The 25,169-nt window shown below is 30.7% G+C and overlaps 1 protein-coding gene across 1 annotated transcript; it reads left to right on the top strand.

Moving 5' to 3' along the window:
• The first annotated feature begins 22,959 nt into the window (after positions 1-22,959).
• LOC112771403 (arogenate dehydratase 3) lies at positions 22,960-24,740 on the top strand. The gene has a single exon (XM_025816132.3). It carries the CDS (start codon positions 23,372-23,374, stop codon positions 24,662-24,664), a length of 1,293 nt encoding a protein of 430 aa, XP_025671917.1. The 5' UTR covers positions 22,960-23,371; the 3' UTR covers positions 24,665-24,740.
• The last annotated feature ends 429 nt before the right edge of the window (positions 24,741-25,169 follow it).

Raw genomic sequence — 25,169 nt, 5'->3', positions numbered from 1 at the left:
ATCCCTACTTCTTTTTTTCTTTCTCAGAATAAAAAACTCCCTCCTTGAAGAACCCTAACCCTATCAAAGCCTCAGAGAAAATTACCAAAGCAAAGCAGCTACCATCGCACCCATCACTATCGGCGCCGCCAGTGACAACAGTGGTTGCCTTCCTCGCCTCTCGAAGGTTTGCTCCTCTCATTGCGTCGCCAGAAGATCGGTTCGGAGCTGCTGTCGCTGTCTCAGTACTCATCGCTGAGCCCGAACCTGTCCTCGTCGCGTCGTCGTCTCTGTCCTTGTCTCTTCCGCCGTCGTCGAGTCTGTGTTCTCTCTCCCTCCATGAACGACCCTCTTCTGCTGTTGTCGTAGAATTACACAGGATGGTTATATTATTTTGGTATTTCTGAAAAAACTGACTTGCTGCTTAAGATTATGTTTAACTGTGATTTTTATTCTTTTTTTTTTTCAGCATTTGGAATGATGCCGACAGGAACACAGTGGTACTCAACATTCTTAACTAAAAGTGACAACGAAGAGGGCTTAAATGATAGGGTTAATGAAGATGGAAAGAACAAAGAACTCGATGATGAATTTGATGATTTTTTTGGTAGCAAGCCTGATCTAGAACTACAGGTTGTGGATCCAAAGAGGGGTTGGAGATTTCGAAGAGTGCACAAGGTATCCGATAGTAGCCATTGTTTAATTGTTTATGATTTTTATTTGTTAATATAGACATTGCTAAAGATGGAACTTCAGTTTGGTATCTGCAGAAAATCTAATCCACATATATAATATACTTGATTCCTTTGAAATTCTATGATTATATTAAAGTTTTCATTCTTCACAATACAAATTTTTAAGAAGGAATTAATTTTTAAGTATTATTAATGCTAATAATCTTTAAGCATGAAAAATTGAATTGATTTTGAATATAACTGTACTGAAGCCACTTAAAGAGAATTTTTCACTGAACGGAGATGGAGCCTTTGAAGCCGAAGAAAATTACCAGAGCTTAGAATAGCTTCTTTTTATTTATTTATTTATTTATTTTTTATTTATGTTATTCTTTTTTAGCTTAAAATGACAACCAGTGATATGTTTTCAATTTTTCATGTTACACTTTGTATAAAACATTAAAAATTATTAAATTTGAATATTTGAAATTTGTATATTAAATTTTTAATAATTTTATTTTATATTTAATTAAATCAGTTGAATACCAGTTGAACTTCTCAATCATTGAACCAGTCACTCTATTAATTTATTGACCGGTTTGATTTTCGCAACCTTGCTTCCTTCAGCTTCTTCTCCGAACCAATGTTCAGTAATCACTTCAGTTTTCATATGAGCGATGACGGCGACATTACTCGCTGTATTGATAGCTTGGATGCGAGGGCGATGCTATTTGCCAGATTGGACTCCAGGAATGAAGGAATGAAGCACTCAGGATCCATTCCAAATGAAAATTTGAATATGTCGAAGGAGAATCTTCTCACAATGTCCTAATGTCCAACAATCTATATTGCTTGCCGGAGAGTGAAAAAAAGCGTTCCCTTGGGGTAGTTGTGGAATTTGGTTTTGAAGATGTGGTAGACGTTGTTGGGATTAGAGGTGATGCTGTTATCGAAGACGTGGAGCTGGATGTACCAGTCATAGAGATTTAAGAAGGATGTGGTCCATGACATGTTGAGAAAGGTGCGACACGAGTGACAATTACACCATAGATTGATCTTGGAGTTGAAGAGGAGGAAGGAGAAGATGAAGAAGAAGAGTACGATGAATGTTAGGATTATGCAAGATACAATGAAAATTGGGTAAAAACGGCGTCGTTTTGGAATGATAAAAAATCTTTGGTTTTCCGTACTCAACCAACCAAGATGTATAATATTAAATATAAGGCAAAGCACATTAATAAACCCTTTGAATCACAAAATTACATGGATCCCCTAAAGCATAAAACGTTACGTGCATGCCCTCATAGACACTTTTATGTAAATCGAATCAATCAAATTCGAACTACTACTCTACTAGGATTATGAATAGATCATTAGATTTGATTTAGTTGATTTTGAAGTCTATCCATAGTAAATCAAAACCATTAGCTTCGAATTACACACACGGTTTTTGCCCCTAGTAATTCGAATTGAGTGGATTCGAATTAAGCACTAGTTAATCGAATGGACTTACTTCGATTTACATTGAATGAAAGCTAGTGGTAAATCGAATCCACTAGCTTCGAATTACATTTCACCAAATCCCACCCCCTTCCAAAGAAAATTTGCGGCAAAAAACCCGTGGGATTAACACTATGGAAATGGAAGACAACCCAAACCGTATCTATCAATTAGACGGCGTTGTCCATATTGCTGGTTCCATCTATGAAGAGCTTAGCTTTCGAAATTGAATATCTATAAAATATAAATAATAGTTTTTTATTTTAAGTCACTTATAATTTTGTTATATGCGCAATTGAGATTTTTAAACTATAAATGGTAGTTAGAGTAATGGTTTAGTGTTTTGCTAGAATTTTAAAAGTACAAAATGCACGGTGAAATAGTGATTAACAATGCTTAGTTAGAGTAGTGATTAACTAGATTAGAAGTTGTTTAAGAATTTAGGTATACCTAATTTAGGTTTCTAATGTTAGATTAAATAGACAGCAGAAGTTTGACAAGAAAGTAAATTAGTTTATTTTTTTAGATTTAATATAATTCCCAAACAGGGTTAAGTAGAATTTTGGTCCCTAACGTAGAGGCCGAAAGCTTATTTCTTTTTTGGCCTTTTTTTCGCTATAAAATAGTCTCGAAGGTTTGAATTAATTTTAAAATCGTTCTTTGGACGAAAATACCCCTCCCCTCTTCTTTCCAAAAATCAACCAGAAGCAAAAGTGCACAAGGCAGAAGCAAATGCAGAAACAGAAGCAGACAGAAGTAGAAAGTAGAAGCAGAATAACAACAATCAAACAACCACAACCAGAAGAACAATAACAACAATAACAATGGATAACGGAATTAGAGCAACAACAAAAGTATAACCAGAAGCAAAACTAAAAACAGAAGCAGAAGCAACCAAAGCATCAACAACAACAATGGAATAAAAGGAATAAACAGATGCAACCAGAAACATCAACAACAACAACAACAATGGAATAAACAGAAGCAAAACACCTTCCTTTAAATCTGAAAAATTAAAGAAAAAATAAAAAATTGAAATAACACTACAGGGACCTCGAGGTAGAGCAGGTGCTCTGCGAATCACGAGGGAAAGGGCTACGGCGGTGGTGGGGGAGGAAGGGCTGCGACGGTGTGAGGGAGGAGGGGTTGCGGCGGTAAACTGCGAATCGCTAGAGGAGGAGAGCTGCGGTGGTGGTGGCAGATCACGTGAAAAGAGGCAAAGAGCTGCGACAGTGGTGGCGACGGTGGTGTGGAGTGTGTGCGAATCCCCTCTCTTCTCTTTCTCTCTCCCTCTGCTCTCTCCTCTCTTGTCGTTAGTGTGAGTGTGTGCTGAGGAAGAAAGGAGCAACGGCAAGGAAGCAACCGTGGCGGCGAGGAGCAGCGGCGGCGGTGTGGAGATTCCCTTCCCCCTTCCCCTCTCCCCTGGAAACAACCCCCACCACCCAATGCGCGACTTTCCCTAAATCCCTTCCCCCTTCCCCGTTTTCTTTATTGTTTTCTTTTTTTATTTTATATTTTTTTAGTTAGGGATAATTTGGTAATAAAAATAAAAATTTGGTAAAAATAACGATTTTAAAACTAAGTTAAACCTTCGGGACAATTTTGTAGCAAAAAAAGTCGGGGACGAAATAAATTTTTGGCCTCTACGTTAGGGACCAAAATAGTACTTAATCCTTCTCACGGCCTTGGACGCACTCCAACGCTACCGTGCCGGCACTCGAACTTACTCAACCTCTTGAGCTAAGAACAAGTCAGCCTAACCCTCAATACTTAGCAAGAAAGCTAAGAACACAAGAGAATACAAAAGAAAGGAAGTTTTGGTGGAAAGAACACTTTATTACTCAAGTGTTGGTTACAAATGATTCACGCACACTCACACTAACTCTCACCTCCTATTTATAGCCATCCACCTCCTCAATGGATGGTTAGGATTAAATCTAATCGACAGCCTAGATTAATCATCTAGAACCTTATTTACAAATATCCATCATACCACAACTTTCTAAATACTTCTAGATTCTTCTATACTACTGTTTATACTCCTATATACATCCACACTCTTCTAGAGTACTCTATGGTCTTCCAGAGTATTCTAGAACCTTCGAGAGTATTTCGGGACCTTCTAGGATATTCTAGAACGTTCCAGAACCATCTAGAGCATTCTCAAACACTCCAGAAAACTATACAAACACTGTTAAATTTAACCTTCTAAAATTTACCGTGACAAACTGCTTACAATACTTGAATGTCTCGATGCACGATGGGAATATCCAAAAAAATCGGTGAAAATACGCTGACTCCCCGTCAACCAAGCTTGCAACTCGCACACGACACGTCTTCAGCACTGCGATACTTCCTGGCATCGTTATATGCACACCGAGCATCCATCTTGGCAGCTCATTGTAGGCCTCCTCCCAATCCCCATGTATCTACGCAACGACCTTCTGCTTAGCCAACCACACCTTCCTATACGTAAGTCTAAACTCAAAATGTGCCTCTGTCGCATTCTGCAGAACCTTGATGGACATGGTCGCATAGCTCTGAACATAGGAAGGATGTAAGCAGATATCAGAAGATAGTTAAGCTTTCTATGATTACTGAAAATCGAGGTGGCCAAACATATATGAGGTTCGTTATACCGTCTGAACTCCCAAGTCTAGAGTCAAAAAGTGTGGTGGGTACTGCTGAGTTTCTGAGCTCGATACTTCACCAGGTCCGACAAGAATACTCCTCCAATCCCTATATTATCATCGTTGTCATCAGCAATCGTGGCGGATTCTACGTCATCATCATCCCCCTAGGACATCTTCCACCACATCCGATTCTCCAACCACTTCAAAAACATAATCATTACAGGAGTATTCATGTTAGCACCTAGTTCTACAATCTCATCGCGGTGTAGATCAGCTGCAAAAGATGGAGATGCCACCATATCTCCTGCAGATGTAACTACAAATAGAGATGAAGACGTAACAACAGGAATTGAACTGGAGGCTCTTGCCATAGGTAATCATTAATGATTTCGGTTCGATCATCCTGAGTTAGAGACCACATCCACAAGCTTCGTCAATAGTTCAGGGATTCTCACCTCTAGAAACTGACGATGATAGTGAAATAAAACTTCCAAACCCTCGTCACTGCCTATCACAAACGAGTCGTACTTCACCCCACCCCAACAACAGAAATCAGAATTCGATAATATAACTTCTCGATCCGTTTCATTCTATGCAGACCCAATTTCTGTAGTACGGTATTATGAAAATCAACCAGACTCATAAAAGATCTAATAAAGACGCTCAACAGATCTTTATCAGTAAATTTTATTCCTGATCGCGTTTTTTTTTAATCGTGCTTTTGTAGTGTACAAGAACTAGAAAATTATCCCCTGTAGCCATGTTGAGTGTCAATATCTAATGAGGATTCAATATTCGATTGGTATTTATATAGATTGGACGTGTACTTTAAATCAAATTATATTAATTCGGTTTAATAACAGTGTTATAAATGGTAAATTGAATTTAGTAGAATCGATTTATCCTATAGTCTTATTTCTTGCGTAAATAGAATTCATTTCATTCGATTTATCGTAGTGCACTCATCATTTCCAGGTAAATCGAATCTAGTAAGATTGATTTACTACCATCAACTTAAATAAAATGATATTAATTTAATTTACTATGTAAACTCTAAATCGAATATATTCAATTCAATTTACCTGGAACCTACACGCTCTTTAGCACGAAATTTTGAGTCCCGCGTGTCTATCATTTCACTATCAAGACATCTTGAAAGTGAATCGTATTCACACAAGAAAAAGTACTTGTCATTCGTTGGTTATTAGGGACATCCCAAAAACTTCACTACTAGAATTTAGACATTTACTAACACTTTTTATCTAACATTTTTTAAAATGTTAGCTATACTAATAAAATTATACTTTTAGTAACTGATAAACCCCAATTTTGCAGTTTATCTTGTGTTGAATTTAGGAGATTTTATCAACTTATCTCATATTTATTCAATAAAATAGCATGGTTTTGTAATTCTCCTTTATTTGTGCTTGATGATTAAAAACATGCTTTTGCGCCTTTAATTGGTTAAATTTAATCCACTTTGATTCCACTCGATGCCTTGATATGTTTGTTAGTGATTTCAGGGTTAAAAGGCAAGGAATTGATCAAATGAGTGAAGAAAAAAGCATGCAAGAAGGAGAATTCATAGAAAATAAGGATTTGGAAGATTCAAAGCGATGCATACGCGTGACTGACGCACACGCGTGAAGAAGGAAATCGTCAAGGCGACGCGTATGCGTGACTGATGCGTACGTGTGATAAGGAAAAGTTGCCAGTGACGCGTACGCGTGACCCATGCATACGCGTGACAAGCGGCACGTGACCTCATTAAAGGCAATACGCTGGGGGCAATTTCTGAGTTCAAGAAGGCCCAAATCCAACTCATTCCTGATGCTTTTGAACCCAAGAATTGAAGGGGAATGAGGGGAGAAGTAGTCATGGTTTAGTTTTAGCTATGTTTTAGGTTAGAATTGTAGAGAGATAATTTCTCCCTTCTCTCTAGAATTTAGGGTAGTTTAGGTCAATTTTTCTTAGATCCAAGTTTTAATTCTTGTTTTAGTTCAACTCTCTTTATATTCTATTATTCTATTGTCTTAATCCTCTTAGTCTTTCTTTTTAATTTTTTTATGTTGCCATTTTTACTTTCATGAGCCCTTGTTGGATTTTTATTTTCTTTAATGCAATTTTATATTTCCATGTCTTTTTATGTTTATCTTAGTTCCTATTGTTGATTTCTTGTTGTGTTAGTTATGGTTTTCATTAATCCTTGTAATTTATGATGTTTACTTTTATTGCACTCTAGGTGTTTGATAAAATATTTTCACTAGTTATAGAGTAGTTTTCTACACTCTTGGCCTAGGCTTAGGGAATTGAGTGACCTTGAGTAATTGGGTCTAATTGAATTAGTGATTTGAAAATTCTTAGTGGTCAATTTGATACCCATTAACACTAGCCTACTACTAAGTCAATTAGTAGCTAGGTTGGGACTTATAGATTGATGTTGATCAAGCCTATTTGACTTACTTCAAGCATAGAAGTAGACTTAATGGGTTGTTACCTCATAATTGTCAATATATGGTTTGTAGACAAGGATGGTGATCTCAATTTCCATGCCTTAGCCAAGAGTTCTTTTCCTTTCCTTTATTAGTTAATTATCATTTACTTTATTGTTATTTACTTTTCTTGTTAATCACCAAATCAAACCCCCTTATTCCTTCATAGCCAATAATTAAGCACTTCATTGCAATTCCTTGTGAGACGACCCGAGGTTTAAATACTCTCGATTTTTATTGGGGTTTGTACTTGTGACAACCACATTAAACTTTGATTGATAGGATTTAATTACCGATTTAGACTATGCTATCAACGAAGAAGTTCTCTTTTCTAGAGTGAAATTCTAAACCGGCACAAATCCTACTCATCAGTAACATTTGTAAAATAAATGTTAGAAAATATAATTTTTATTAAAAATAAAAATAAGATACAAACGTTACCAAATTTCATTTTCCCCTAATTTCATAAAACCTAGAATCTCGAAGCTGGGTTCTCTTCATTTTCCCCCAATTTCACGCGTCTGAATGTCGTTCTCACTCCCACTCTCGAAGCTGTGAAACCACCTCTCGCTCCTCCTCTTTGATCTCTCGCTCCGCCTCTTCGATCTCTCGTTCTGCCTCTTTAATCTCACGGTTCGCGAATCGAAAGCAGGCCACAATCTGGTGTTCTCACTCTCACTCCAGCTCGCGTTGTCTCGCCTATGATTCATTCTCTCGCGCCATCGTCTTCTCGCCTGCACCACCGTCTTCTCGCCTGCACCGCCGTCTTCTCGCCAGTTCTATCGTCTGCTTGTCCCACTGCCTGGTAAGTTTCAGTTCTCTTGTTTAGTTAGTTTCTTGCTCCTTCAATCCTCTTTAATCTTTACGTAATAATTAATTTGATGTATAATTATTAGTTGATTTAAGTTTTTAATTGGTTATTTAGTAGTTAGGTTTTGAATTTAGGTTTTCATTTACCGATCTCGAAACATGTTTATTTGCTTATTAAGTTGTTAAAAACCATACATTATTAGGTTTTCATATCCTCTGTTTTCTAGTTGCTTTTTCTTACTAAGCTTGGATTCTAATTTCTAATTTCTGTTTTGTTTGATATTGCCAATTGGAAAAACTCATATATTGATTCCAAATGAAATTGTTGTATAGATTAGTAATTAATTTGATACAAAATAAAAAGATTTAAAAAAGATTTTATGATAACATTTCTAGTTCAAATAAAATCAGACATGTTTGATTCTTTCTTAAAATATTTTTTTTTGTTGGAACCACATTGCTTGCTGCAAAAAAAGGCTTGAAGTTGCAATATGAACATAACCTGAGTTATTTTTTCTTCTGTATGAGTGTAAATGTAAAGTAAGCATCAAAGATCAAAATTAAAGTAGTATATGCGGATATACAATAACTGTCATTGAATAATAATTTGTTTGATAGTAGCAGATACAGTGGGTCACATATAGCCATTAAAACTCACAAATGCAACATTGTTCAAATAATTGTTGAATCTTGTGCAGTAAAATTTGGTACATATATATTAATACTTACAAAAGGGGGGTTACATTGGTGAAATGAGTGAAGTTGTTTATGAAGAAGTAACGTTAATGCTTTGCTTTCTGATCAGGCGAGTTCAATTCCTGCTATGGTTTCTGTGATGCATGACAACTTTTTCTCTCTTCAGAATTGGAATTGCGTAAGTTACTAGTTGAATACGCTATTGCATCTTCCCTTTTCTCCTTTGAATCTTCCCCTTTTTGAATTGTAAAATAATAATGTTCTACTATGTCTATTTCAATTACTTTATGCTTCAAATTACAAGTTTTACATGAACAATTAATTTTATCTACTTTTAGTATTTTATTTTATTCTTCATGTAGCCTAGGAACATGAATAGTTCCAGTTTACCTAGTGTACTTCTACATCATATGATCTCTGGCCTTTGGCTAACCTCTTTCATTGGCTAGAATAGATTATTTATTTGACGTATCATAATATGTAAGTGAAAATTCAAACATAAGATATCAAACAAGAGTAAGTATGAGAAAAAAAAATGGTTACTTTTAGTAATTGGATATATTTGGGATTGATGGTGGTGATTATGTAAAAGAATCATAACAAGTAAAGGCCTCATCAAATATAGTTGACTTTATTTAGTGTGATAGGGCTCAGGTGTTGTTATTGTTGTACTAGTTGTTTATGTCCCCTGCTTTGAACTAATATTCTTGACTTGTTTAACTCTAGAGCTATAGCTGAATTTTTCAAAAGTCGAATTGTCCCAATTTTGGAGGACCCTGCTGAAGATCTCAGCTTGAATAAGATCTTGGAAGGGAAAACTAGAAGGATCTCAGCTTGCATGTTCTATAGCATATTGGTGAATTTTCACAAACATTTCCAAATTTTACATAATAACCATAGTTATAAAACATGAATATGCAAGAGAATACTGATAATAACCTAAATCAGATTATGCTTTTGGAGAAGAGGTAGAAAGAATATGTGTTTTTTAGAAGAATATATATATATATACTCTCTATTTTAAAATAAATATACTTTAATATATTTGAAGTCCTGGAAAAGAGAAACTTAAAACTGGAAAAGAGAAACTTGAAACTGAAAGCTCTTATTTACTATAAGGATAAGAGCCTCTAGCTATATCCTCTTGTATTGTTGCTCTTTATTCTCTCTTGATCTTGCCCTTTTTTTATTGTGTTTGAAATTATTAGCATTTTGGTCGCCACTTTCTATAGTGCTATGACAAAAGACTTGATTGTTCTTGTATGTGTGTTATGAGACAATTCAGATTTCTGTATTTGCAGTGTTTAATTAATTAATCTTTCTTTTATGTTGGAGTTTGCAAGTAGCTTCTTTTGGAGAAGGTGTATCTTTGGAAGCTAAACTTTTGAGTAGGTTAATGAATTATATCTAAACTTTTTGACGTAGATTTTGTTTCACTTAATAGTATATATGATACACCTACATAATGGCATTGCAGAAAGGAAGCAGCATTGCGCCAAAGAGAGGTAATGTGGGAATAACTTGAAGTGTAAATGTGTGTATCATAAAAGAAGTATATATACTTCACAAAGAATGAAGCTATTGTTCACCAAATAATAACATGTACCATCTCTTGTTGGATATAGGCTGCACTTAAAAATGCCAAAGACTCTAAGGATAAAATTGGTAAGAAAATCACATCTCTGCAGGCTGCAGTTGAGGTGCATATGCTCCCCCCTATTATTGCCAGCATAAATAATTTTTCTAAGAAATATTCCTCTTTTGTTATATGTTGAAATGATTTCTTCTCCAACAGGACGCAAAAGTTGAAGTGGCAGCTGTTGCGAGCCAGCTAAATGGAGCTGAATCTGAAGTGAAAGCTCTTCGGTCATTACTGCTAAATTTTATCTTGTGTAACATTTTCTATGGATTATAGGTATCTGTGCAGATGTTGCATTTTTAAAGTATGAACTTTGGTCATCATTAACCCTTCTTCCTTTTGAGGTTGTCCTTTCTGCAGGACAAAAAGCTAAGGAGGAATGCTGGAAAAAAGGCATGAAATAAAGACTTCTTATTCTTCATTTCATACTAATTTGACAGTGTTATAAAACAAATCTGTGCTCATGTTATTTTTTTTAGTAATAATTTTTGCTGTTCTGTTTTTTGAACCCTTGGTTTTTTCAGATATAATTATAATCAGTTTTAAGCAAGTGATGAAGCCCCAGACAAGAGAAGCAAATTTGTTCCAGACTTGAATGATCTTACTGGAGAAGGAAATATCGAGAGTATGCTTTCAGTTGGAATGGGACTAAAGGAGTTGGCATCTTTAAAGGTTTCTTTGAATACATTAGTTTTCTTGTTTTCCTAACATTCCTCTATTGCATATTTTTATAATTAAACCATTTAAAATTTTCATATTTTTGTTTAGAAGGCATTGTATTTGCTGCTTTTGAATTCCCAATCAATAGTTATCATGCATAACCTGTCAAATCATTTTTCCTTTCTCATTTTGGTTGCTTACTTTAGGTTAAGGATGCTATTATACAAGTATTAGCCCGAAAATTTTGATTTTTAAACTGTTCAGGTAATTCTTATTCCCTAGAGTAGAACATTAGAGATCATCTTCAACTAGTGAAAAATAGTTTAATTTTTGCTGTATATATAGTACATTAGTGATTTTCAAGTGGTAGGTAAGTTCATCCTTATCCTCTTTGTCTTGATTTTAAGCTCTTAGATATATATAAAACTGTATTGAGAGAAGTAGTTATAGTTCCTCCAGTCGGGTTAGTATACCAGTGGCAAAGACTCATTGTTTTCATTCTTACTTTAATTGTGCTTGTTAATGGATTGTAAATAAAGAATATAAAAGAGGTTATAATTTTAATTCAGAATTTTTTTGTTTTTGGAGTAAAATCAGGTTATCTTTTGTTATTAATATTGTCAAAACAAGTTTTTATTAACATGTATAAAGATTGAAAGAATAGATGTTGTGCAATGAATGGAGTGTTGGAGTATGATTCTATATATATGAAAGGAATGCACAAAATTTTGTATGTTATATGTCAAAATTTTTTCCCTTATTACCGTACATGTATTTGACAAGTGGAGTGTATGTATAGGTGACTCCATATTATTTTTGACTTAATATGTTCAATTGCATAAGAAGGCAGTGATAGATTTTTTGCAGGTTTTTGGAGCTCTCTGCGTGCGAAAGGAAGTTGGGGAGACTATTGGTGCTTCAGATTGCCAATTACTCATGTTTTATGTACTGTGTATCACTTTTTTTTTTTTTTTTTTATATGAAATATTCATAAAGTTTAAGTGTTATAAATATTTTTTTTTCATTTTATTTGCATCACAAAACAAACTTGTACAATGATTATTGATTAATAAAAGAGGTTATAAAAATTTCATTTTGTGAATGTGAATTTAATGAAATATTTTATGTTGTAGTAATTAATTTTAGTATATTTATATTGTGTATAATATAAAATAAAAAATAGTATATTATAACTAAAAAATGTTACTAAAGATATTTTGTAATATTTTTTAAGTGTTACAAAAAATATCTATGGTAATATTTTTTTAAATGTTACATAAAATATCTATTGTATCATTTTTTAAGTGTTACAAAATATATCTATGATAATATTTTTTTAAGTGTTACAAAATATATTAATTATAATATTTTTTTAAGTGTTACAAAAAAAAGGTCTACTGTAATATTTTTATTAAATGTTATTAAATTTAAAAAAATATTAATAAAATTCTTTAGTAATATAGAATATATTTAATATTTGTTAAAATATTATTAATATATATAAATAATATTTTAATAAGTATTGATAACATTTTTTAAATGTTAATAAAAGTCAAATATATAATAATATCTCCGAATTGAAATATAACTTTTAAATTAAGTTTTAAATTAGTGAATGTTATAAAAGAGAGTGACAATACCATACACAAAAAAAATTTAAATTAACTTAAGTGAATTTGATTTATATTAAAATAAGTTATCTACGTAATATTTTTTTTATTAAGGAAATTCATATAAATTTAATTTTTATTTCATTTTTTTTACGTGATTTGTCCTAAAATACAAGTACACGCATATATACACACATATCATTATACATTATACACGTGTATAAAAATATATATAATTTCAATGTTTAAGAGTTGAAGACTTGACGTGCGTCTGTATTTCTAAAGTTTGAACACGTGTGCCTGCGCCTCTTCACCAAGAAAAGTCAATTATTTTTTCTTTTGTTTTAACTTTTTATTGCTTATTTAATTTCTTTCGAAAAGACTACGCATTCTGCGACTTTGAATAGTGTTTTGGCTATACAATAAAATGGATTGAAAGTGAAATACACACGTTATGCACATGCTACACCTAATATTATTTGAGGTATATATGACTAATATTACGTTATTTATTTCTATTCATGAATGTTCCAAATTATATATATACAAGAGTGGTAGAGAATTAACAAATTTTGTAATTTATAATTATTAATTAATTATTATTAATATTTTTAATAATATAAAATTATATTTAATAATATAAAAAATTTTTTATTAATTAAATATTAACTAAATTTTAATAAATTAAATGATCATTTACGTAGTTAATATAAAAAGTAGTTATTTTTATTGATATGATATTATATAATTAAATATATGTATAAAATTATTTTATATTAATCGTACATCAAAATTAAATTTATATATATATTTTGTGTGGAAAGATGTTGAAAAAATTATTATAATATAATTATATGACTGTATAAAATTTTATACTATCAACACATCAAAATTATACTCTATATATACACGCACTTTGTTTTATGCTTTCCCACACGTATACTCAATAAAACCTGAAATTCGTGGTTTAGTAGTCTCAATATTACATGGAGTACGCTAAAGTTTTTGGGCTAGGGAAAAAATATTTAGTTCTTATGAAATGATTTTGGTTATTAACATAAAAAATAGAAGAGAAAAATAAATTAGCTTCCTGTAAAATTATCAAATTTGAACATAAAAATATCTCATTCTTTTTAAATATGTTTACAAAAAAGTGGAGCTAAATATATTTTTCTGGAGTCTTTCTAGAACATGTCTCCCAATATTTTGTAGATTTGGTTAGGAGAAAATAATTTTTGAGAGCTAGAATAATTTTTTTCATTTTGAAATATAGTTTGTAAAAATAAAAAAGAGTAAAGTATCATTTTTATCCTCAATGTTTGGGGTAAATTTTAAAGTTGTTCCTAACGTTTCAATCGTCCTATTTAAATCCCTAACGTTTCAAAATTGACTTAATGTTGTTTGCCATTAGGGATCTGTTAATAGAATTGACGGCGGGACAAAATTGAGACAATTTTAAAACGTTAGAAACTTAAATAGGATGAAAACGTTGGGGACAAAAAAGATATATAGAAATAAATTTTAGTTTTATCCTTCAATAGTATCATTTTTTTACAGTACATAGTATTCAATTATTTTTAATCACATCTAACTAAATTACACTTAATCACATTAGTTTTATTCTAAATAAATTAAATTTTTTTTATAATTTTATACTTAAAAATTTTGAGTTATCATGAAATATTTGTAGAATGACTAGTACATATTATTTAATTATTTTTTATTTAATAATATCAAATTTTTATTCTTTGCAAGTTTATGTACTAGTCATTCTACAAACATTTCATGATAACTAAAAATCTTTAAGTATAAAATTATAAAAAAAATTAATTATTTAAAATGAAAGTAATGTGATTAAGTGTAATTTACTTAAATGTGATTAAAAAATAATTGAATACTATGTACATACAGTAAAAAATTGATATTATTGAAGGATAAAACTAAAAGTTATTTTTATGTATCGTTTTTGTTCCCAACGTTTTCGTCCTATTTAAGTCTATAACGTTTTAAAATCGTCTCAATTTTATCTCGCCGTCAATTCTGTTAACGGATTCCTAATGGCAGGATAACATTGAGTCAATTTTGAAAAGTTAGAAACTTAAATAGGACGATTGAAACGTTAGGGACAACTTTAAAACTTACTCCAAACATTAAGAACAAAAACGATATTTTACTCAATAAAAAAATAGACCATAAGGTAATTTACTCTATGACATAACTAAGATTAGATTTTGGATACACTAGTCATAATTCATAAAGAAAAATGCTCAAAAGTTAGCTAAATTTTATTATTTTGAGCCATCACTTTAATTTTAACTTTCAATTCAATTTTTTTAGTCTAATCATTACAAAAAATTATGATTAAAATGATAATTTTTTAAAATAATTACCACAATTTGAACGTTATTATATAAAAAAAAAGTATTTTTTGTCGTTTTAAAAAACGTCCTAATCTAGATAGAGCGCCATTTTAATTATTGTGACGGTTTATAAAATATCGCCACAATTATTAAAATTAATACAACAATTCTTATTATATTTAATATGGCAATTTGAATCGTCGTTTTAATAGAATAAAATGATAATTTTTTTATTATTTAAATAACAATCTAAAATCGTCTTAGAATATAATAGAATTTTTTTATTAAAAAGGATAATTTTAATAATTATTTTTACTTAAATAAAATAATATTTTCTTTATTTAAAACCACCATTAAATACAAATTAATTACGGTAACAACATTAAATGTTTTGAATATTACAGTATTATTAATGCCGTTTTAATGTTTTTTTATAATGAGTAATCTAATAACATATTTTTAATTAAATATTAATTATTAATTAAAAATAATAAATTATGTTAATTATCTAACTTTCCGTAATTCATAAATGTCATTGGATGAAGGGCCTACTTGTTTATATATCATCTTAATGTAATGGTTTCTATAGGGTTCTAAAACTTATTTCCTAAAGAAACATTTGTCAACTTCAATAAATGATGACACACCTAAAGACCTTACAGATACATTATTGCGTTTTGTGGGAGAGGAGCTGTGATTTTGATTTTCCTAATATACCCATACCTACTTTAAGCACCTAGCTAGCTGATTAATTAGGTTCAAAGGGATGGAGTATATAAAGAAAAGTGTTAGAGGGAGGGGCGGCAAAGCGGGCCGACCTATGCAATCCGTTTCGTCCTGTTTAAGTCTGTCTTATAAATGGAGTGAATTAGTCTGATTTGTTAATTAAGATGGGTTTAAAATACTAATTTATCCTATTTTATGGTGATTGGCGGGTCGGTGGACTATTTCGTTTGATTCTTTTTTTTTTTTTAAATTATTAAAATTAACCAAAAAATAATAATTAAAAAATTAAATACAAATAAAAAATAGTCAAATTATAATATATTTTTTTACAAACTTTTTTTTAATTTTTAACTTTAATAAAATTGTTTAAAATAATATTTGTCAATAGAACTATCTTTATTTTAAAAAATAAGTCGCATAATTTGAGCAAATATACGAAATTGTAAAATAAAATAAATAAAGTTAATAATTAAAAGAAGAATAAAAACAAAAACAAAAAAAATGTTTGAAAATTTTACAATTATTAATTTTATAATAGTAATCACTCTTTTATTTAATAAAAAATAAAAATAAAAATATTCGGCCCGACGGACCGCCCCGCCCCGCCTCGTCAAAATCCGCCAATTTGGCGGTGCGAGTTTGGCGGATTTTTTTTAATTTGGCGGGCTCCAAATCCTAGGTCAACCCGCCTTTTTAGCGGTTTGGCGGGTCGGACAGACAGGTTCAACCGTTTTGCCACCCCTAATTAGAGGCAACAGATTTTGTGATTTATAGTTATTAATTAATTATCACTAATATTTTTAATAGTATACGATTATATTAAAGAGGAGTGCTACACATACAAGTCATTTGGTTTACAAGTCATACAAGTTGAGAGAAACTTAACAAAAAGTACGCTGACCCATATACGATTTTCATGGCGTGCTTCGCGTTCCTCCTTCTCCTCCTCCTCCTCTTCCTTCTTCTTCTCCTTCTTCTTCTCCTACTCTTCTTCTTCCTCCATAAAAACGAGTTTCTTGCCAAATTTGATCTCGTTCGTGCGTTCTCTCTTTGTCTTTTCATTCGTTGTTTTATCTGCGTTTATCACTGGTATTCTTGCTTCGTTTTTTTTCGATTTTCATGGTTTCTGAAATCAAGCTTTGAAATCGTTTTGAAGATAATGGAACTTCAGAAATACACCCAAACGATTACAGAAATATACCCAAACAATTACAGAAATACACCCAAAGAATTACGAAAATACACCCAAAAGATTTAAGAAATACACCCAAAATTCGTTGAAGTACACTTTATGCATAATTCAGAACTCTTTCTCTTTCTCCTCCTCATCTTCTACTGCTTCTTCTTCTTCAAAAACGATTTCAGAACTTGATGTCAAAAAACAATGAAAATCGAGAATAACGAAGAAAGAAAATAGAGAGAAAAGCACGTAAATGAAGAAGGAGAAAGAGAAGGCAAGAAACGAAAGAAAAGAAGAAAAAGAAGAAGAAGAAGAACGTGCAGCAAGAAGAAGAAGAAGGTGTAGAAGATGAGGAAGAAGATGAAAAACGTGTAGTCAAGAAGAACGAGGAGAAACACGACGATGAAGATGAAACACTTAAAAAACGAAGAAGAAGAAGAGGCACGGAAAAAGAAGAAGAATGAGAAGAAAAAGAGGAGGCATAGAGAAAAAAAGAAGAAGAAATAAATGACTTGTATGACTTATATGGAAAAACGCTTATATATGGAGAATTTCTCTTATATTTAATAGTGTGAAATTACTCTTTTTTTTTATTGATTAAATCCTAACTAAATTTTAATAAAAATACGAAGAGTACTAGGGGGCCAGCAACTTTTGTGATTTGTAGCCATCAAATAGTCATCAATGATAATTTTAATAGTGTGAAATTGATGTGAAATTTTATCCAATAACTCACTTTTTTTACTGATTACATACTGATCAAAATTTAAAAAAGTTGCTAACCCTAAACTTTTTCTTAAAATACTGCTCCTTAAACTTTCTCAATATATAATATCTCCAACTCTAGTATCCACTATCAAATTTTGCTTATTTTTCGCTTATTTTACTCGTCTTTTTTTTCACTACCAAATTTGCGGAGTAAGTATTAAATAAAAATATAATCAAATGATGACAAATATATGATGCTAGTTATTTAAATTTTTCTGGTAGGGGCCTTGGCCCCGTTTTACTACTAATAAAAAATTCTTGTTTTACTAGAAATTAATGATAAATTTAGGATATTTGTTTGGCGAAGAACTTCTCAGTTCTCACCAAAAAACACTGGCTGCAATGTGGATAGACTATTATTGAATAATTTTCAATTTTAAACATAGATCTGTTTCCTCACATTTAAGGAATCAACATAAATTATTATAAAAATGTCTTCTATAAAGCACATGGCACAATCAACACCAGAAAAAAATAAAAATAAAAAAAGACAACATGGCACGTTATATGAAGTGAGTTCGTTGTTCTCTTAAAATAAGCTTAGTTAATTATTCGCAAATATATAAAGATTTTTTATTGATCAAGCACATGCATGGCCTTATGAAGAAGCAAAAGCCAAGGGCCAAAATGCGTTAGAATCACATAAAATTAACGAACGCCAAAATATGAACAATTGGAAAAGAAAGATGAAATTAAAAGATGTAGCAAACGAAAAGGCACGAGGCAGAAAGTTCCATGGTTATCTGTACCCCACAACATGATGCTACAAAAACGTTCTCTGAATATGTTAGGACCAGCATCACAACATTATTTTATATCCCAGGCAATAGTTTCCATATATATTCAAATGATCCTTAATTCGATCCCATCTTTATTCCTCGATCGCATTCCAATCACTGGACAGCGTTACATGAAAAACATATTTCGAAATCCGACATTTATAAAACGGTGTTACCGGATATATTAGGTGCACACTAAAATTAACTATAAAAAATTTAAAATCAGTCATAAAAATAAAATATATATTAAAAATAAATTAAATTATATTTTTATTTATACACAAATACATAAATAATTTTAATATATAAATAATATTTTTGATAAGTAATATATAAGTGTTTAAATATTTTTACACAACTATTTAATAATATTATTCTTTTAAAATATCTAGTCATATAATAAACATAAAAAATAATTTATTTGCTGATGAACAATATATAATTGGATTCGCACATAAAATTCTTTTACGTTAATATTGTATTAAAGTTAAATTTAATATAAAAAAGTCAATATTTTCATAGTTTAGATAAACTCTTTCTTATATTATATTGATTTGATTAATTTAACTAATGGTTTTTATTAGATTAACTTGCACTATATAGAGTAAAATTTTGTATTTGGTTAATAGCTCCCATTATGTGATAAACTCTTTTATTAACAAAAAATGGTTCCTCTTAGTTTTCACTTTATAAGATATCCAAATTGAGGTTCATCCAGTTTGTTAAAGTTTTGAAAAGTTAGAAATTTTTTTTGAAAGCATTTGTATAAATATATTTTTAAAGTTTTTAAAGTTAAACAATATAGTATGATTACATATCAACAAGTATTTACTTTAATTCTTTTTTTAGTATATTTATGAATATTTAAATTATTTTATATGTTAAAAATAATTTTACTAACACAATGTTTATAATCTGTACTTATTAAAAGTCACTTTTTATATTATTTTACAAAATTTAATTACTACAATATTTAAAAATTATATTTAAAAATTATGTTTAATAAAAGTATTATTTTGATCCTTAATATTTGGACCGAATTTTAATTTGGTTTTTAACATTTTAAACGTCATATTTTAATCTCAAAAACTTTTAAATTTTTTATTTTAATCCCAAAATTTTTTTAAACGGACTTAATATTGTCTCACCGTTAAATTTGATACAAACAATTTGCATATTGAAGAGTTAATAGCATTCAACTTTATCATGTAACTAAAATCGACTTACCAACGAATAAGATTTTTCACTTTTTCTTTTGATTTTGAAGTATTGATGATTGATTGTTATGATTTAGAATTTTGTATAAGAAAAAAATCAAAGAAAAAATGTGTTAAAAGAATATTTTGATTATATTTCTCTAACACATAGAAAAAGATATAACTTAATTAATAACGTTATTAATATTTAAATCATTTGCTCTATAAAATATTTGTGTAAGTTTGATGGTAGAACAATATTATATTGAACACTGATAAAATTTTTTAAAACAGAAATAAAACTTTAAAAATATTAGAGGTTAAATTAAAATTTAACTTAAATATTAAGGATTAAAATAATATTTTATACAAATAAAAAAAATTAAAACTTTACCTTGGTTTTGAGTGTTAGCACTCTTTTTCACTGTACGTGAAAAATTAATTACTACTAATGTTAATAACATTTCTAGTAAGCTTAGGAGTTAGGATATCATATGGTATATGATTGAAGCGCCAAATCGCTGCATCGAAACAAAAAAAGGAAATAAAGAATATACATTGGAACTACTGGCGGCTGGAGCTTTCAATTATTAAGTGAGTAATTTATTTATAAAAAATATATAATGGTTATTATTAATTAGTGTGCGTTCAGCGCTGCCTTGAATTGACTATGACTCTTTTAGTAGGACTCGATCGATCGGATGGATCGAATTAAATAAAACAATTAAACAAACATTGAATTGATCACATGAACTTAACAATTAACACGTTCTGACAAATCTTATATATGTATATGTAAGAGCGCCAAACATATATAAACGTAAATCACTCTCACTCTCACTCTCATATTTCAACACTTATAACTCTTATTATAGGTTATAATCAAATACTTATAGTTGCTAATTTTACAGTTCTCTTTTATATAATATTTAATCAATGGTTTAAAATAACAAAAATATTTAATAACAAAAAAATAAAAAATAATTAAATTTTATTTTATTTAATATTTATTAATTATTATAATAATTTAAATAAGATAAGTTCTAGGTTTTTTTTATTTCTCTAACATTATCGTTAAAGTAAATAATTTAACTGACCATTCATTAATAATTAACGTAGATTTTGGATATCTTGGTTCTAACCATAATAGTTAGAATTTCAATTTAACTCTTAAAATCTTACAATATTATAATTTAATGAATAAATCGATTTTACAAAATTTATATTAAGTCTGACAATTTTATAATTTAAATTTTGTTAAAATTTTACGTTTACACGCTTAATTTACTTTTTCAATTTCATATAAAATTTCGATTTCTCTATCTTCATTCTAATAATTGAGTCGCTGCTTCATAATATTTGAACATATATATAATAATAAATATATAATCTTATCAGGAATACTATTTTTAAATGAGAAAAATAAATAAAATAAAAAGTTTAGCTAAACGATATATGTTAATGTTATTAATTTAATTTTTATAAAAAATATTAATTAAAATTTTAAGTTTCTAATATATTTATAAATTTAATTTTGATGTACTAACAGTATAAAACAGTTTTACACGTGCATCCAATTATATAATGTCAGTAAAAATAACTATCTTTCACATTGACCACGTAAATAGTCATTTAAAAGAACGAATATAATTGCATAACTGTGTAAAATACTTTATACTGTCAGTGCATCAAAATTAAATTCTATATTTATTTTATATTTATTGAAGTAATAAAATTTACAAAATTATTAATAATTATTTTAATATATATGGGTTTTACTAAATTCTAAAATGAATAAGTTAAGATTATAATTATATATTTTTTAAAGTTTTTTTATGCATTCAATATATTAAAAATAAATAAAAATATATTTTCAAATTTTCAACAAAATATTTTATTTTATAATATCTTAAAAAATGTGTCGTTAAAAGTTAAAACCACATCTTAGCAAAATTCATTTTATAATCCATTTCTTAATCCTTATTGGACTTTGAAACTTATTCATGAGTAATGAGTTGACTCCTTTCCATTCCTATGTCCATTCTCCATTTTTTTTTCATTTTCAATAATTATTGTACTTACTTTAGCTTAATATCTTATCTAGTTAAAGTTAAGTTCATTACCAGGAGTCCAGGACTATAATTACCCTCTATATTATTGTTACATTCTTGTTCCTTCAATTTGTCATTCAATAGCACAATATTCTTATTTGTTTTGTGTCTGCAATCATTTATTTTGTTTGAATAAATGTATAGAAATACTAATAACTATTTTAAAGCCACTAAACAAATGATTTGACTCTCTAGAGTGTATCAAATCAAACCCATCTAAGTATTAACCTTTTTATTAAACTCTGTTCTACATCCGTCAGTTTTTTTTGTCCCCACCACATCCATTCAGGTCGGCAAATGTGTATATTCATTTTCTTCTTTTATATATAAATATTATATGTAGGCATTATTTATGTTTCTCTCGTATATCTTTTATTTTTATATTAGAAACAATTAATAAAGAAACGAGAGGAAAAAAATTTAAAATTTGTATGTTATATTATAAAAAAATATTATAAATATAATTTATATTTTTTTAAAATAAAAATGTGTATATAAAATTTATATTTAAAATTATGAAATAATTTAATATATTTAATTAAATTACCATAATTTTTAACATAAATCTCACATCAAAATAATTATATGTACAGCGTATACAAAAATTATTTTTTAATTTAGTCAAACAATAGGTTGACAGCAAGTTATTTATTTCCTCCTTTTAGAAAAGTCACAACTTTAAACACAATGTTTGGCCAGATAAACGTTTCCCCAAAGAAGAAATTAGAACAAGTAATAAATTTGGTACATAAGAAATTAAGAAATTATATTGATGCATATTTTGGTCATTCCGATACATCTTTATATCAATGAATGGTATAATTAATTAATTAATTAATTTTTTTCTTAATGTTATATGAATTATTTTTTTATTAATTTAATAATAATAATAATTAATTATAATAAAAGTACATAAAGAGTACATAAATTTAATCATAAAATATTTTTTTTAATTTTTTCTTTTTATTCATTTTAAAATTTTTAAATAAATAAAAAAATTAATAAAAAATATTTTGTAATTAATTTTATATACTTCTTATATATTCTTACTATAATAATTATTATTAACATTAAATTAATAAAAAATAATCTAAATAATACTTAATTTATAAATCTATCAAAAAATCAAAACATTGTATATAAGGAAAAAGTTAGATTGTGTCTGATTCATTAACTCATAATCTCATATTAATATTATATAAAACCATAAACGTTATAAAATGGATAAAATTTAAATAAACGTATCTACTATCTAGCAAGTAGAAAGAGAGAAAGAAATAAAATAATAAAATATTACAATGTGGGAGGGGAGGTATAGACAATAGGAGGGTAGGTGTGAGATTGACCAAACGACCTGAAAAATACCATCTCCCCCCTAACACTTGCTACGCAGTTTCTCCAACAACTCCATCTACCACTATTTAAGCCCCTTACCCACCCCACCATTCTTTTCTCAGCTTGACGTTTCCTCCTCCAAAGAGAACACCAAGCTAGAAAACACAAACCCCTTGATTGACCTTCAATTTCTATTTCATTTCAATTTCAATTTTATTTCGACATGACCACCCTAACGCAGCCACCTTCCAATGCTCTCAGTCTCAGTTACCTCCTAAAACAGCATTCCAAACGGCCCGGCCCGAACCGATTAACTGTTAAATGCGTTTACGCCTTCGAACCCACCAGCTTCGGAATCGGCTCCAACCGAGTGGACTGGCAGAGCTCCTGCGCCATTTTATCCAGCAAAGTCTTTTCGGAGGAAAAATCTTCTGCTTCCTCTAATTCCACCGGAAACAACAACTCTGCCGCTGATAACATCGCCGCTGTTAACGGCCACAAAACCGCTGTTACGGACCTTAATCTCGTCCCAATTAACGGCAGTGCAGACAGCGCCAAGCCGCTCCCTCCCAAGCCGCTAACGATTTCTGACCTCTCGCCGGCTCCAATGCACGGTTCGCAGCTTCGCGTTGCGTACCAAGGCGTTCCCGGCGCATACTCCGAGGCCGCCGCCGGAAAAGCTTACCCTAACTGTGAGGCCATACCGTGCGACCAGTTTGAGGTGGCGTTCCAGGCAGTGGAGCTCTGGATTGCCGACCGCGCCGTACTCCCGGTTGAAAACTCCCTTGGCGGATCGATCCACCGGAACTACGATCTCCTCCTCCGCCACCGCCTCCACATCGTTGGCGAGGTACAGCTCCCTGTCCACCACTGCCTCCTCGCTCTCCCCGGCGTACGAAAGGAGTACCTCAGCCGCGTAATCTCGCACCCTCAAGCTCTAGCTCAGTGTGAGCACACTCTCACAAAGCTCGGCCTCAACGTGGCTCGCGAGGCCGTCGACGACACCGCCGGCGCCGCAGAGTTCGTGGCAGTCAACTGCCTCCGCGACACGGCTGCAATCGCGAGCGCTCGCGCGGCAGAGCTGTATGGACTCCAGGTTTTAGCGGATGGGATCCAAGACGACCCGAGCAACGTAACCCGATTCGTGATGCTGGCACGAGAACCGATAATTCCCCGTACAGATAGGCCGTTCAAAACGAGCATTGTTTTTGCGCACGATAAGGGCACTTCGGTACTTTTCAAGGTGCTATCGGCGTTCGCCTTCAGGAACATAAGCTTGACGAAGATTGAGTCGCGGCCGCACAGGAACCGTCCGATCAGACTCGTGGATGATGCGAACGTTGGAACGGCCAAACACTTTGAGTATCTATTCTACGTTGATTTTGAGGCGTCCATGGCAGACGTTAGGGCGCAGAACGCCTTGGCAGAGGTGCAGGAATTCACCTCTTTCTTGAGGGTCTTGGGTAGTTATCCCATGGACATGACCCCTTGGACACCCTCTTCCAGAGGAAATTAGCATTTTCTTTTAAATTAATTAATTAATTTGTAATTTTGAGTTTTCTGAACATAAGTACAAAATAATTATTTCATTATTTCGATTCTCTTTTACAGGGGATTGTATTTATGTTCCTAAACTTATTTTTTTTTAAAATTAAGTTTGAAAAGTTTTAAAATATACGGAATTTTGGTGTGAAGAATGACTATGATTCTTTTACGAATAATTTGTAATTATTGTACGTATATATAAAGTAAAATAATTTTATATCTATATCTTATTATATAATATTATATTAATAAAAATAATTTATTTTATATTAAATACATAAATAATTATATAAAAAAATAAATATAATTATACAATTGTATCATTTTACATTTTATAGTGTATTTAAATCTTACTCTATAATGAAATGCCATTGTATTTAAGAAAAGAGGAGAAAAGTGTAGATAATAATGGAGTATTTTTGGGATAACTTCTTGGAACTTGGAACTTTGTGTAGACGCTCATGTACTCTTTTGTG

The sequence above is a fragment of the Arachis hypogaea genome, chromosome 18, assembly GCF_003086295.3.
Source record: "Arachis hypogaea cultivar Tifrunner chromosome 18, arahy.Tifrunner.gnm2.J5K5, whole genome shotgun sequence".
NCBI lineage: Eukaryota > Viridiplantae > Streptophyta > Magnoliopsida > Fabales > Fabaceae > Arachis > Arachis hypogaea.
The sequence above is the reverse complement of the archived record's forward strand: the minus strand, read 5'-3'. Positions and strand labels throughout refer to the sequence as shown.